Source organism: Enhydra lutris, unplaced genomic scaffold (genome assembly GCF_002288905.1).
Source record: "Enhydra lutris kenyoni isolate GAN:26980312 unplaced genomic scaffold, ASM228890v2 scaffoldscaffold28, whole genome shotgun sequence".
Lineage (NCBI taxonomy): Eukaryota > Metazoa > Chordata > Mammalia > Carnivora > Mustelidae > Enhydra > Enhydra lutris.
This window is the reverse complement of record NW_019154112.1, coordinates 1,156,077-1,170,048: the sequence shown is the minus strand read 5'-3', so window position 1 is coordinate 1,170,048 and position 13,972 is coordinate 1,156,077. Positions and strand designations below refer to the sequence as shown.

General features: G+C 47.9%; 1 protein-coding gene across 1 annotated transcript; it reads right to left on the bottom strand.

Moving 5' to 3' along the window:
- Positions 1–704: 704 nt before the first annotated feature.
- On the bottom strand, positions 705–4,117 carry LOC111152203 (DLA class I histocompatibility antigen, A9/A9 alpha chain-like). The gene is made up of 8 exons (XM_022510597.1): positions 4,025–4,117; positions 3,502–3,771; positions 3,012–3,287; positions 2,133–2,408; positions 1,909–2,013; positions 1,436–1,468; positions 1,252–1,299; positions 705–1,123 (listed from the first exon to the last, which is right to left on the bottom strand). The coding sequence occupies exons 1-8, from the start codon at positions 4,095–4,097 to the stop codon at positions 1,119–1,121; spliced, it is 1,086 nt and encodes a 361-aa protein (XP_022366305.1). The 5' UTR covers positions 4,098–4,117; the 3' UTR covers positions 705–1,118.
- Positions 4,118–13,972: the final 9,855 nt, after the last annotated feature.

The following is a 13,972-nucleotide window of genomic DNA, read 5'->3' as shown; positions in this document are numbered from 1 at the left end:
CATTAGGCTCTGCTTTATAAATCCATGAACTTGGCTCCACGCCAGCACTAGGCTCATTGAACTAGGGGTAGGGGAGAGAGGGTAGAGCAGCTCGAGAGAGAAACTAACTGATGTTTATTAAGGCTGAGAAACTTTCAGATTCCTCCTCTATCTCCAGAATCCCAAGAATAATCTAGAAAACAGGTCTAGAGTGAAGGGAGGAGATGGATGAATCTGAAAGTTCATCTCTCCATACCGCAGAGACTCCTGTGTGCAGGGGACAACCTAGGCCTGTGGGAACACAGCCCAAAGGACACCTGCTGCTATAAACGATAGGGTCACCAAGGGAGAATGTGATAAGAACTGGTACACAAGAGCAAGAGCCGGCCTGATGCTCTAGAGAAACAATGAAAAAAGCCCACCCCCAAATGGAGGCTATGACCCAACCCAGGCCTGAGGTGAGGCTGACCCAGTCACAGGAATCTCTTGCTACACAATGTCCTGGTGAGAGGTGATATCCAAGTCCCTGTGATCACAGCTCCTAGTGAGACAAGCTTCCACACAAGGGTCAAGGACACAGAGCAGAGAGATGGCCCAGCTGAGGGGTTAGCATGTCACCCCCATGATGCACTGAGCACACACTGGGCACAGGCCCCATCCCCACTTGTCTCCTCACAACCTTCTGCCCCCACCCGCAAGACTCAACACAGTAAACACACGAATTCTGGAAGGTTCTCAGTGCTTCCATTTATTTGCTGTCTCAATTTTACAAATCTCCTCTTTTATTACCTCATCAACTCCATATGGCAAGAATTAGAAAACACAACTCATGTCTGGATTCTCATTTTCAATACAAAAGTAAGTCATTTGTACTCAGCCCAACATGAAATAAGGAAAGGGATGGAGATGGTCCAGTCCTGCCTCTGCTGGAACAGGAAAGCACATCAGAAAGGAGAATAAAATCAGAATAGGGAGGGGTCTGATGGGCAGGGTGGGCAAATCTCATGTCCTCATATTATGCTCAAAGGAACACAGACACATTCTGACATCTGCACAAAGAGAAGTTAGGGGTTGCTGATGTCACCAAGTGGGGGTGTGAAGAAATCTTCCATCTCTTAGTCCCCACAAGGCAGCTGGTCTCACACTGTGAAAAAAAATAATGTACAAATTGAGGTCAGTCCCACAAGTGGGGACATCTCAGAAGCTCCCCTCATGCTCAAAGTGTCCCTAATGCCTCAATCCTTCTCCACATCAGGGTCTTCAGGGTCTCACCTTTAGGAATCGTGAGAGATACATCAGAGCCCTGGGCACTGTCATCGCCTAGGGGAGAACAAACAGGATGTGGTCAGAGCCCACAGGAGAGGAGACTAAAGGAGGAGCTATGGGGTGTGTGAGCTCCCGATGGGGTCTTGTCTACACTATCTCAGGGTCTCAGGGATCACCCCTCCATACTTACGTGCAGCATGAGAGTAGCCTGGTCCTTTTTCTCCTGTGGAAAAAAAATAGCATATCAGAGGCCTGGGACAGGGCTGGGCCATGAGATCCCAGAGGAAGCTCCCAGTCCTGGTTCTAAATGAAGTTTCCAGAATTGTAACTGAACTCCCAGGACACGATAGGAAACATGAAAAACGAGGTGAGGAGTCACTGGGTCACCCAGCAGGCTGGAGTTCTGTCCTCAGCAGGGACTTTCCTCTCTGTCCTGTGACTGCTGGGCATGAGGTTCCCATCACCAGAATTAACAAGATGAAAATGTGTCCTTCATTTTCACAAGTGTTTGCTACAGAGTGAGTGTTCGTGATCAGCTCCAGAGCAGGCAAGTCCATTTGTGAGGATGGTACTTCTCAGTAACAAGGCAGGACAGTCTGCTACCGAGGAAATCCCCCAGTGGGACAAGAAACCTGAGATCCCCCACCCCACTCCATTCCTTACCTGAGCACTTCTTCCACCAGATCACAACTCCAATCACTGCAGTGACCACCAGGAGAACCAGGACAGCAATGATCCACGTGATGGGGATGGTGGGAGAAGATGGCTCTGGAAATGGAGGCAAGGTCAGGGGTACAGAGCTCTGGTAAGTGTCCTGGCCCTACTGAAGTTCTCCAGAAGGACTTCTGCTTTCCCTGAGAAGAGGCTCTACCCAAAACCCTCCTTACCCCATCTCAAGGTGACAGGCTTGGGCAGCCCCTCATGCTGCACGTGGCATGTGTATCTTTGCTCCTGTCCAGAAGGTACCGCCACAGCCACCCACTTCTGGAAGGTTCCATCTCCTGCAGGCCTGGTCTCCACAAGCTCTGTGTCCTGGGTCAGGTCCTCTTCATCTCGCTGCCAGGTCAGGGTGATCTCCGCAGGGTAGAAGCCCAGAGCCCAACACCTCAGGGTGACATCATGGTCGGAGATGGGGTGGCGGGTAACATGTGTGTTGGGGGGTTCTGAGAAGAGAATCAGAAAATCCACACTAGGGTTTACCTTTATGGGCCACTGAAACGGCATTCACGTAACCATTCGAAGATGGACTGGGTATTGGTTTGGATGGAAGAAGCACAAAACTCAGTCACCAACCCAGCCCTTGGGATCTTCTAATCCTGGAAAGTTCTAGAGTCAGGGAGAGGGTCCAGGATAGGAGGCTGTAGGTTTAAGGGGTAGAGCAAACTAACGGTCCTGACTGTGGTGGGGGGTGAATGACTCAACACATCCAGTCAGACCTCCAAAGGTGTTGTAGTGGAGAAAAAGGCCTTGAGAGGTTAAGCCCGGTTTCCCAGGGTGGCTGCCAGGGTCAAAGGGAACCGCTGATGGGTTATTGCAGGGATGGTCTCCACCTGCCTCCCGGGAAAGACTAGATTCCTCAATTGTCCTTTAGAGAAAAGCGGCCCTCTGGCTGAGTCACTCTCTAGTAGGAACCTGAACACCCAGGCGGACCTCCCTCTCCCCACCCGTGGGAGGTCGGTGTTCTGCCACTGAGTCCATTTTCCCTTCCTGGTGGGAAGCCAGCCCCAGGGGAGGGGAGATCAGGGAGGCCCCGAGGCCCCTTGTACCTGCGCGCAGTAGCGTCTCCTTCCCGTTCTCCAGGTACCTGCGGAGCCACTCCACGCACGTGCCCTCCAGGTAGTTCCTCAGCTGCTCTGCCGCACCGGCCGCCTCCCACTTGCGGCGGGTGATCTGCGCCGCTGTGTCCGCCGCGGTCCAGGAGCGCAGGTCCTGGTTCAGGGCGATGTAATCCGCGCCGTCGTAGGAGTCCTGACTGTACCCGCGGAGGAGGCGCCCGTCGGGCCCCACTTCACAGCCGTACATGCGCTGGATGTTGTGAGACCCTGGCCCAGGCCGACAGCGAGGGGGTTAAACAGAAAGTAAGACCGCCTAAAAGTTCCCGCGGTTCTTTGGGCTTAAGGATGGGGGACGGGGGTGGGGGTGCGGGAGGGTCCCTCACACTCGGGTGACGCTCAGACCCGGACACTCGGGGCGACCCTCGCCCGTCGGTGCGGTGGGGATGGGGGTCGTGACCTGGACCCGGGCCCTGTCGCTCACCGGCCTCGCTCTGGTTGTAGTAGCCCAGGACGTTCTGCAGGCTCACTCGGTAAGTCTGTGCGGCGCTCTTGCAGGTCCGCGTCTCCCGGTCCCAATACTCCGGCCCCTCCTGCTCCACCCACGGCGCCCGCGGCTCCATCCTCTGACTGGCAGAGTCGCTGTCGAAGCGCACGAACTGCGTGTCGTCCACGTAGCCGACGACGATGAAGCGGGGCTCCCCGCGGCCGGGCCGGGACACCGCGGTGTCGAAATACCTCAGGGAGTGGGATCCTGCGGGCGCGGAGGGGCTGAGACACCGCCCGACCCTCCTCCCGGCGCGGGGCCCGGGGCCCAGGTGGAGGGCAGGGAGAGAGGGCACCGAGTCGGGGAGAGCAGGGTGCAGGCGAGGAGGGACGGGGTAAGCACAGGCTGGGGCGGGGATGGCGGCTGCGGAGAGGCACCTTCCCTGGGTGTCCCGCGTCCCCGCCGGGTGGTCCCCTCGCTCCCGCCCCGCAGAGGCCCTTTTCTCCCGCCCCGCACTCACCCGCCCGGGTCTCGGTCACGGCCAGCGCCCCCCACAGCAGCAGGAGGAGGGTTCGGGGCATCATGACCTCCATCTTCAGAGTCTGAGGAGACAGAGTCGCCGCTGGGCTCGCAGGCGGGTGAGGAGACTTTATAACCCGAAACCGCGGTGCCGCTGATTGGCTTCGCCAGAAACCCGGCACCCAATGGGAGCGCCAGCTGGGTCTGTGTCATGAGTATCCAGACAGGAGGAGGTGGCACAGGTTGGGAAAGAGAAAAGTGAAACCCAGAGAGATGGAGACTCCCCACACTGGGCTTCCCCACCCCAGACACCGCCCTGGGACCTGAGAGGCGACCCAGGGACCTGGGACTTTGCCCTGACCCGTCACCTACTGCACAGAGCGCTCTTTGTCACACTGTCCCCCGAGGCATGGCCCAGGAGCTCCATGAGTCAGTCATTCTGTTCACAATGTATCTGCACAGTCTCACAGATGACTGAGGATCCCAAGGATCATTTTGTGTCTGTGGGTTATCTCTATCAGTATTTACCGTAGTAGGAATAAAACAGGTTTAAAAATTCATTAATTCATTTAGAATCATATTAATAACCATGGCATGAAAACAGAAATATTGTTTTTATGCAAAATAATTATTTCTACAAATAAAAACCATAGCGAGAAGAGTGATGTTCTTGCATTTTACTTTTTTGCAAGTCCCTTTCTTGTCTGTCTCCTTAGAAGTCCCCTGGATGTTCAGATTTGCTTCTGCCTTTATTGTGTTGTTCTGGTTGACGTGTATGAAAAAATGTACAATCTTACACAAATATGGGAGAATAGTATGTTTCATAACCTTCTCAGATAATTACGGCTATTCATCTTAGGTACTGTATTCAAATGACACAAGTTGTACTTTCTCTAAGGTTATTTGCAAAGTGGAACTTGAGAGATTATCATTGACTCTGTCATCTGATGCCTTAAAATCCACAGGCCCATCTTGCACACTGAATGGATCTTGTACTAATGCATGATTTTTAAAAAAAGTAATGTGTTGTTTAAGTTACGCATGTGTTCTAGTGTTGATGAGGTTAAAATTGATTTATCAAAAGTCATATTTGCTTTAATATTACCACAGATCCCAATAGATCAGTAGTGGGAAGCTGTCAAGTTTATTGGTACATCACAATTTTCCCAAAATTCTGATTTTTCTCTTGAGAGCTTACATTTGATCAAGGCAACAAGTACTCTCAGCTGTCGTATATGAGTTGATTTTCCTGAAAGGGTAACTTCATGTTCATTTTCCAGACACTGTCGGTCAACTGTGCTAGTCTAAATAATCCAAGTTCTGTGTCATTCATTCCTTCGGGTAAAAATGGTATTCTGTTAAAAAAAAAAGAAAAAAGAGGCCAGTTAATTTTACACAAATTATTTCCCTTGGGGTTTATGTATGTAGAAGTGCTGTACATCCCATGTCATCACATATGACATGTTTAAATGTGGATTTGAGAATAATTGAGAATTATTAATTATTGAGAATAATTATTGAGAATAATTAATAAAGATAATAATTTCTAGTGCTTTGATCAGCATGTTTGAATGTGATACTAGTTTTTTGTCCTACTTTTGTTTTTGAGGTATTTTATTTGCATGTAGGTATTATCTCCCTAGGTCTCAGGATTTTCCCTCATGTGAGTTTTCATTTTGCTTCTTCATGGTCCATGATGCCAGCAGAGGTTGTCAGGACAATGAAACCAAACTGGAGGGATGGGGGCAGATTCTCCTGCTATTTTGGTAGATCTTTGAGTTGCACATCAAATCTGTGGCTGCTCACTTCACTCAGGTTTAACCTGCTCATAAGGTTCACAGCAGTATCCCAGCTCTGTGATCAGCAGTGATTTCAAATTCCCAATGTAACCATGCTTTGTCATCACAGTTAGAAATGGGATGATGACTTTGGAGCATGGCCTAATAAGACCTGACTTTGCCTCTCTTCTAGGCATTAATACTCTTGAGAGCATCTGCTGGGACATGCATGGGACCATTGTGGTGGCTTGGAAAGTGGTGGAAAGAGTGGTTTTGTTTTTTTATGGAAGTGAGTAGTGGTGAAGAAAAACAATTGCCCTGTGGACCCATCACCTCCATTCTTGCTAAGTTTTACCTCAGTGTGAATGTCAATGATGTGAAAAGGCAAATAAGGTCTAAGTAATGTTATGAAAATAGTGTTAACCTCATGGATTCTGTGCAAGGGCCTCAGTGACATCAGCTGCTCCTCAGACCACACTTTGAGAACGGCTGCTCTGAAAACCCTGGGAGAGTCTCCCACTGGTCCTGTCCTGGCCTCCTCCTCACTCAGCAGAATCCCTTTCCCTGAGCTGCACTTGTTTCCTCTGAAAACTCAGCTCTGACTCCAGGCCCTGAGTGCATCTAGAAGAGACCTCACCTCCTGGAAATGTGATGGCAGAGAGGGTCCCCAGTCTGGGAAGGGAGGTGGAGGGACAGGGATTTCCCTTTTCTAACTGGGGACAGTTTGCCCCTGAAGGCACCAGACCTAGGCATAAACAACTTTGATTTTGTGACACATCGGCTTCATATGTATTCTCATCCCAGACAGGAATCTGACGTCGTCTGTAAGAGAAATCATGTTGGTCTTTTCACTTTACATGTGTCTAATATATTTGACTTGAGACCCACAAAGCATGAAGCACAGCACCTTCCAATACAACAGTCTGTGTGGAAGGAATTGTTCTGTATCCGCGCTGTCCAGTATGGTGGCCATGAGATGCATGTGGCTCTTGAGATGCAGGTGGCACTTGAAATGTGGCTGGTGTGCTAAGCAGTTGAATTTTTAATTGTTTTAAATGAATAGGAATTTAAGTAGCCACAGGTGGCTTATAACTATTATTCAGACAGTACATATCTAGAATGCTCTTAGTTGTCAGGATCCTCCTCAAAGAAGAGACTGTGTGACTCATAGGTGTATGTGTATTAAATTTACCTTTAAATGGAAGTTGAAGATTTGTCTATGTGGATCTGAAACAGATGCTTAAAATACAGCATGAAAGTGTAAGTATCATGCATTGAGACAGCTGAAGTGTACAGACATTAGCCAAAACGTGATTATCACATCTAGGTCATAAGTGTTCAAGATGCCCATCCCTGGAGCTCATTGTTATCTCTTACTTTGGATGTCTTGGTGTTGGTTGTGTTCACCTGGTAAACATTAGGAGGCTCATAAGTCTTCACTGAGCCCAGGTGAGAGGGTATATTGGCTACAACTTGTATCTCGTAGGCTCTGTATGTACTTGTAAATGTCATAAAGCAGAAGACAGACATGTTAGATTCCACCATCTTATCATCCTTTACCTCTTGCTCCTCCCCACACTTTTGCCCAAATTCAGACAATTCTCCATGTTTCCCTTCAATCTTGTGAAACCCTCTGCTCCTCATTTCTACCGAGGTGAAAATATACATGAAATGTTTACAACTGTAGGATGAAGAAATTCTCTAAGCACAGTCTAGTGTCAAAAACCTATAGGAAATGTATGAAATATCTGCATGCCAACCACACTCTCACAAAGATACAAACTCATGTCCATGAACAAATTAAAAGACACAAAAACTATTGTGACAGATAAAAGGGTAACATGGTTCAATGCTCTTCAGCCCACGACCACCAGGAGCACCTGTGGGCATTCAAGTTGGATCTATTACCTGTTGCAGTGAGATGCCATGGGGCATCTTAATATGAAGGTGTTGGAACCTATGGGACATGGGCTTTGGATGGGAGTTTTGGAGAGGACCCGTGGAAGTTGCCGGCCACTCCTGACTGCGCGTTGTCAGGACGTGTGGGCAATCCCATGGCTGAGCATCTCAGTGAGTCCGCTCTCCAGCAGGGCAGACCAGAGTGAAGAGAGAGCAGTCATGGTGAAGAAGCAGCGATTGCTCACATTGGCTGACACAGGGAGATGCGTATTATTCTGTGGGTTGTGTAGTGCCTTGTTTTGTCTGTAATGACACAAAGTGATGTCATGGTTTCAGAGTGTCCTTGGCTGATGCTGATGTTCTGTGAGGCTCATGTCCCACAGGAGAGGAATATGGCCAAGTGGTGGACATTCACCAGCTTCTGACCACACTGAGTCCGACTATCACTGTCAGACCAGCTCCCAGTGTTGGGGGCTTCTGGCTCTTCTCTGTTAAATTCCATATTTTAAAATAGCTACAACTGATTCAAAACATAATTATAGAATTGGTATTTCTCTTTTCCTTGGGTAAATACCCAGGAGAGGAATTGTTGGATTACATGGCGAATCACTATGTTGTACACCTGAAATGAGGGTAACATTGTGTGTCAAATGCAATCAAATAACAAAAGAAAAAGAAAGAAAAGAGAAATAAAAATGTTAGAAAACAATTTGGGAAGGTGGAAATGAAACATCAAACCAATGTATTTGTGATAAGAAAACATAAACAAATATGAGAATGTGGAATAAGTAATAGGAATAAAGCTGTAAAATAAATCTATGTACTTGGCAAAGATGAAAGTAAGGGATGAGAGTGTTCATCAGAGGGTCAGGAAAACAGTGTCGTAAATGTTGATGGAAGTGATCACTGGGACACAATTTTCAATGGGTGCTTTAGAAAAATGTCTCCACAAATGCTATGTGCTTATATTGTGAAACAGACATTTTCTTTGAGGGGTTTATCCTAAGGAGGTAATTACATATGTTTACAAGGATGTGCGTTCACTTGTGGTTTATAAAAACAAAGAACAGAAGTTATGTAATCGCTATAATCAATATGATGAAGGTAAATACAAATAGTGGAACATTAGCATGTGTCATGGATTATCACCATGTGATTTGCACAGAGGGTCACAGTTCATCATGAAAGCAAACCCAGGAGGCACCCTGTAGGGCATCCCTTTGTTCAGACAGGGAAAGGGAGACTCAGAAGGATGCTGTGGAGGCAGTGCTCAGCACAAAAGGTTTGCTCCCAGAGACCTTGTTGACTTGTTAGTTGTTTCCTGTCTATCAGGGGGTGGGTATGTCTGTGCACTCCATGCAAGTGAGCTGTTGCAATGTTCCAGAATGTTCTGTGATGGGAGGCTGCGAGGCTCAGAGCCTAGGAGGACATTAAGGAGCAATGTGACTCAGCTGCTCAAATCACACTAAAGTCCATCATCCAGTGGATATCTTGAAGCCTCCAGGGACTCAGGATCAGTTGGCCTCTGGAGCTACAGTGCGGAGCAAGGGTGACACCCTGGTGACAGGACAATGGCAGGGTCATGTGGGAGATGGGCATGGAACAGAAATGACAGAGAGAATGCAGGTTGCTCCTGAGATGAGTGCTGTGTGGAGAAAGGTCATGATATCATGAAAGCAGGAACCAGGAGACCTAGCATGGCCCCTACCACTAGGATCAGTCACATCTACAGGATGCACCAGGCATATGGATGTGAAACAAAAACACAACTCCACACAGTGCTGTATGATCATAGAACAGGAAAGAGCTCTGGGAATCTAACAATATGACCACAGAAATGAATAATTGAGTGGATTCACTGGATGATAACTGTTTTCCTTCCCTGAAGTCGTGCAATCAGGAATGTGATGGTAACGGGAGAGAAGACCTGTTTGTTTCTCAATCAAATGTTTCCAACAAGTTAATAACAACAGTTTTAAAAACGATGGTGAGGAGTGCCTGGGTGGATCAGTCATTAAGCATCTGCCTTTGGCTCAGGTCATAATCCCAGGGTCCTGGAATCGAGCGGGAAGCCTGCTTCTCCCTCTCTCACTTCCCCTGCTTGTGTTCCCTCTGTCGTTATGTTTCTCTCTGTCAAATAAAATCTTTTAAGAAAATGAGGTGAATAGGAAATGATGAAATAAATTTCAAGAATATTTCTCCCACTTTATAGGGATAAACACACTTGTTGAGAGACGCACCCAAATTCTTACCTAGAGCAGATGAGAGGAGACCCACACGAGGACATATCATAGTAAAATGTCAGAAAGAGGGTGGAAGGGCAGATGCCTTGAAAACTCCAAGAGGAAACAACACAGGGCTTCGGGCTGGAAGGCATGAGACAAGGCCCCCAAATCCGGAGGACATCTCTGTCCAGCACAGAGTCTCTGTCACATTACCATGTGACAGTCTCCTCAGATGTGAGAGTTTCTGTTCTCCTTTCCATATTTCCTTCTGCAGGACAGCAGTAGGCAGAGTGGGACAAATGATGGAGAAAACCAAACAGGGGGAGCACATGGGATCCCGGCCACAGGGAGCCAGCAGGAGAGAGGCCTAGTTCCCCCAGGAGGAGCTGCAGGGGGTCTGGGTGTCAGCCCTGCCCCAGGGGTGTTGGCATCCCCTCCCCATGGGGCAGGACTGAGGGCTGTAGGCCAGGCGGCTGCACGGACATGAACATGGGAGAGGAAAGGATGGGCTCCAGTATGTTCATGAAGTTTTACTCAGGGAGAGCGGAGGAAGGATTTAAAAGGAGCACAAGAGAAAAAAAGTAAATGAAGGGATAAGATATTTATCTACTCTGGGGAAAATAAAAGTTGATTCAGGAAAGGGATCGCAATCATAAGTCTACAGAAGACTCAGTTGTGACTAGTATTTCATGGTCATAGTAAAGGAAACACTGAACATTGAGTTCATCGAAGTTATCAAATAATTATATGGGGCAGATGGGAAAGTGTGAGAGAGGAACCAGTTCAGGAAAGATGACGCATAAACCTGAAGACCAGAGAAGGAGTCTAAGAAGCAGGCTGCTGAGAGGCACAGAAGCAATAATCAGAGAATCAGCCAGAAGAACTAATGCAGGTGGTCTCCGAGATTCAGGAAATGGGGTCATCGAATCTTGGGGTCATCTGTCTTGATATCAAGGACTGCAGAAGGATTTGACTTGTAAAACTCTGTGCCTCTAACCATTGGCTGCAAAGAAAACATGGGGGGTGAGATGATGGGTCAGGGACGAGTTCTGCACAGAAGCCATAGAGATGGGGCAGGAGTTGGAGGAGTCATGGGAGCAAGTGTTGGGTTTATGGAATGATTTTGTTTTGATTTGTTTAGTTTTATTTCATGATTTGAATGGGAGTCATCCCAGTATGTTTGTAGGAGAAATGCCCGAGGCAAGAGAGAGGGGAAAGTGCATTAATGCTGGTGAGTGAGGGGCCATGTGACCATGTGGATGGGCAGCCTGAGACAGGAGGGCCTCTCCCCCATCACTGCTTAGAAGATGAGGATACAGGTGCAGAGGTGGGGAGTGCGGTGGGGGGCCTGTGCAGTTCTCACCTGAGTCCTTCTTTTCTGAGTGAGGAACAAATGAGCTCATCCCCTCAGAGGGGAGCAGGGAGGGAGTCAAGGAGGCTGAGGAGGGAGGAGGAAGTGAGAGGCAGCCCTCTCAGGAGAGTGACAGGGAGCTGAGTGGGGAAATGGCATCTGGAGGGAGCAGGGCTGGGGGCCCTGAGCTCTGTGCTCATCACCTTAGAGAGAGAAAGACTTGCAGCAGCAGGAAGATAGATAAGAGAACAGAAGCAAATGCAACAAAACAGCTCAAATGTGAGAATTACATCGTTTTTACTTTGTCATTTATCACTTTTCCCATCCTATAATTTTTCTGTGGTGAACATAGATGATATCATATTATTATACATCATACATACACATCATAATCAGAATGTAAATGCTTTAAAAGAGAAGGAGATGGTAGGAAAATCAGCATCTCAGGGCCCAGAGCTGGAAGGGCTGGGCCTGCCTATCTGTTCTCTGAGCAGAGGACTCACAGAGCCTTTGCTTGATGTTGTAGGACCGTGCTCTCTGGGGGGCCAAGCAGAGTCTTTCCCTTCTTTTTGGGGTGTGCTCATTGTTTTATTATTATTATCCTATCTTTTCATGTTTTTAAGACGATGGTTTTTCTACATTGCATGACATTTCAAGCTATTTTACTGGAAGAATTTATCCATACAATCTAGCCCACCTGGTTCAGAAAAAGAAATTCAAAAGTGAAATAGTTCTGTGAAAAGATGATTGGTTGTAAAGTAGAAGATCAGAACCTGAGTCTTCAATCATGGTCTGAGGTGGATCTGTCAGGTTTTAGGGATTTTAGAGTAGTTTCTTTTTTAAACACTATTCATTCACTTACAAGAGCATTCGATAGATACAAATATTCAAAAATAAAGAAGTCATGTGGTAACCCTTCATCCTCCAGTCACCCAAATTCTCTACCCAAAATCCAGCATGGTCAGCCACTAGTCATGTCTCCTATTTGAAAAATACACCTGTGCCCTAATGTTTATTGTTGTATCAGGAAACAAGCTCGCTCAGACCACAGACTGGGAGAAAATATTTGCAAATCACACAGTGTGATAAAGGACTTGTTTTAGAATACTCATAAAACCTTAAAAAGGACCAAATAGAAAACAACTCATTAAAAAATGAGCAAAAGTATGGAGAGCTCAAGAAGATACACTCATGCGTAATAAGCACATGAAAAGATGTTCAGCAGCAGGTGCCATCGGGGAAATGCAGGTGACAACAGTGATCTGCCATCACACACTGTTAGATGGTGGGAATCCAGACACTGACAGCGCCACCTGCTGACCAGGACGGGGAGCCACAGAAAGCCTCAGTCACTAACGGCGGGAAGACAGAACAGCATAGCTGTTGGGAACGGTCAGCGGGTTCTTATAAAGTCAGACACAGACTAAGCACAGAAGCTGCTGATCCCCCCGTAAGGTACTTACCCAAGTCATTTGAGAGCTCATGTCTGCACGACAACCTGCATGCAAATTGTCCCAGCGGAACAGCCCTCACCTGTGCGCTACACTTTGTGACTTCCTACAAAGACTATGGACAGGGACAAAGCAAAAGAAGGAACTTCACAGGGAGCATCTGGGTTAGACGACCTTAGCCAGTAGGTGAAGGTGAATGAGTGATCACTGTATGTTCTTGCTATGTTGTGTGGAGAATGGCCCGCCCAGGTGTGTGGTGTTCCTAAACCCCACAGCCTCAGTCAGCCTGATTCATAATGAGAGACAGTCTACAAAGTACCCAAACCATCTCCTCAAACATGTCAGGGTCATGAAAAACAAGAACAGTCTGAGACATGGTCACAGCCAGAGGAGCCTGAAGGAGCCATGATGGGACTCAATGAGGTAACTTGGATGGATCTTGGGAGAGAAAACAAAACCATGACAGCAAATCTGGTGTGGAGATCAGTAGTAATATGTGAATATTGTGTAATTAGCTGTGACAAATGCACAACGGTGAGATTGGGGTTAACGACAGGACAAGAGAGTGTGGGGTGCTCAGGGACTCTGCACTAACCTTGTCACTTCTCTGTAAATCCCCAACTATTCTAAGATGAAAGAGTGTCTTTTGTAAAATAGCCCTCAGAGAGGGAATCGGTCCAGGAGGATTGAGGTTTTTCTTTTCAGTTTTCCTGGACTTGTGATCCAGGGGCTGGAGAGAGGGGTTGTGGGGAGGACAGATGGCAACTCAGACACCGGGCAGGGCTCCAGAGCGCTCCTTTCCCGGGATCCCTGTCCCCCGGCTGCACCTGGCCCCCAGGGCTGCTCAGAAGGCCCCTTACTCAGAAGGCCCCAAGACACCTAGCTTGCTGGTCCTCCCTCTGGACCTCACTCAGTTCAGCCCCGTGCGCCCCCTGGCGGTGAGGGACGGGAGCTCAGCAGCGCCCCCGTGTGGCCAGAGGGCTGAGGGCAGAAGACCTGAGGGGCCTTTGAGTTTCTCCCTAGGGACTTCCCCAGGGTGTCTTTGGGCTCCCCAGCAGGGACACAGGGCTGTGCACACAGAAGAAGTCCCCATCCAGTGTCAGTGTCCAGTCTGAATTATCTATCTATATTCAAACAAATTGATTCTTCATTCTGCCTCTCCAGGCTTTCAATGCTGTTTACCTACGGAATTTTACTATATATTTTTCTTTTTGTTCTAGAATTTCTATTTGGTCTTCTTAGTTC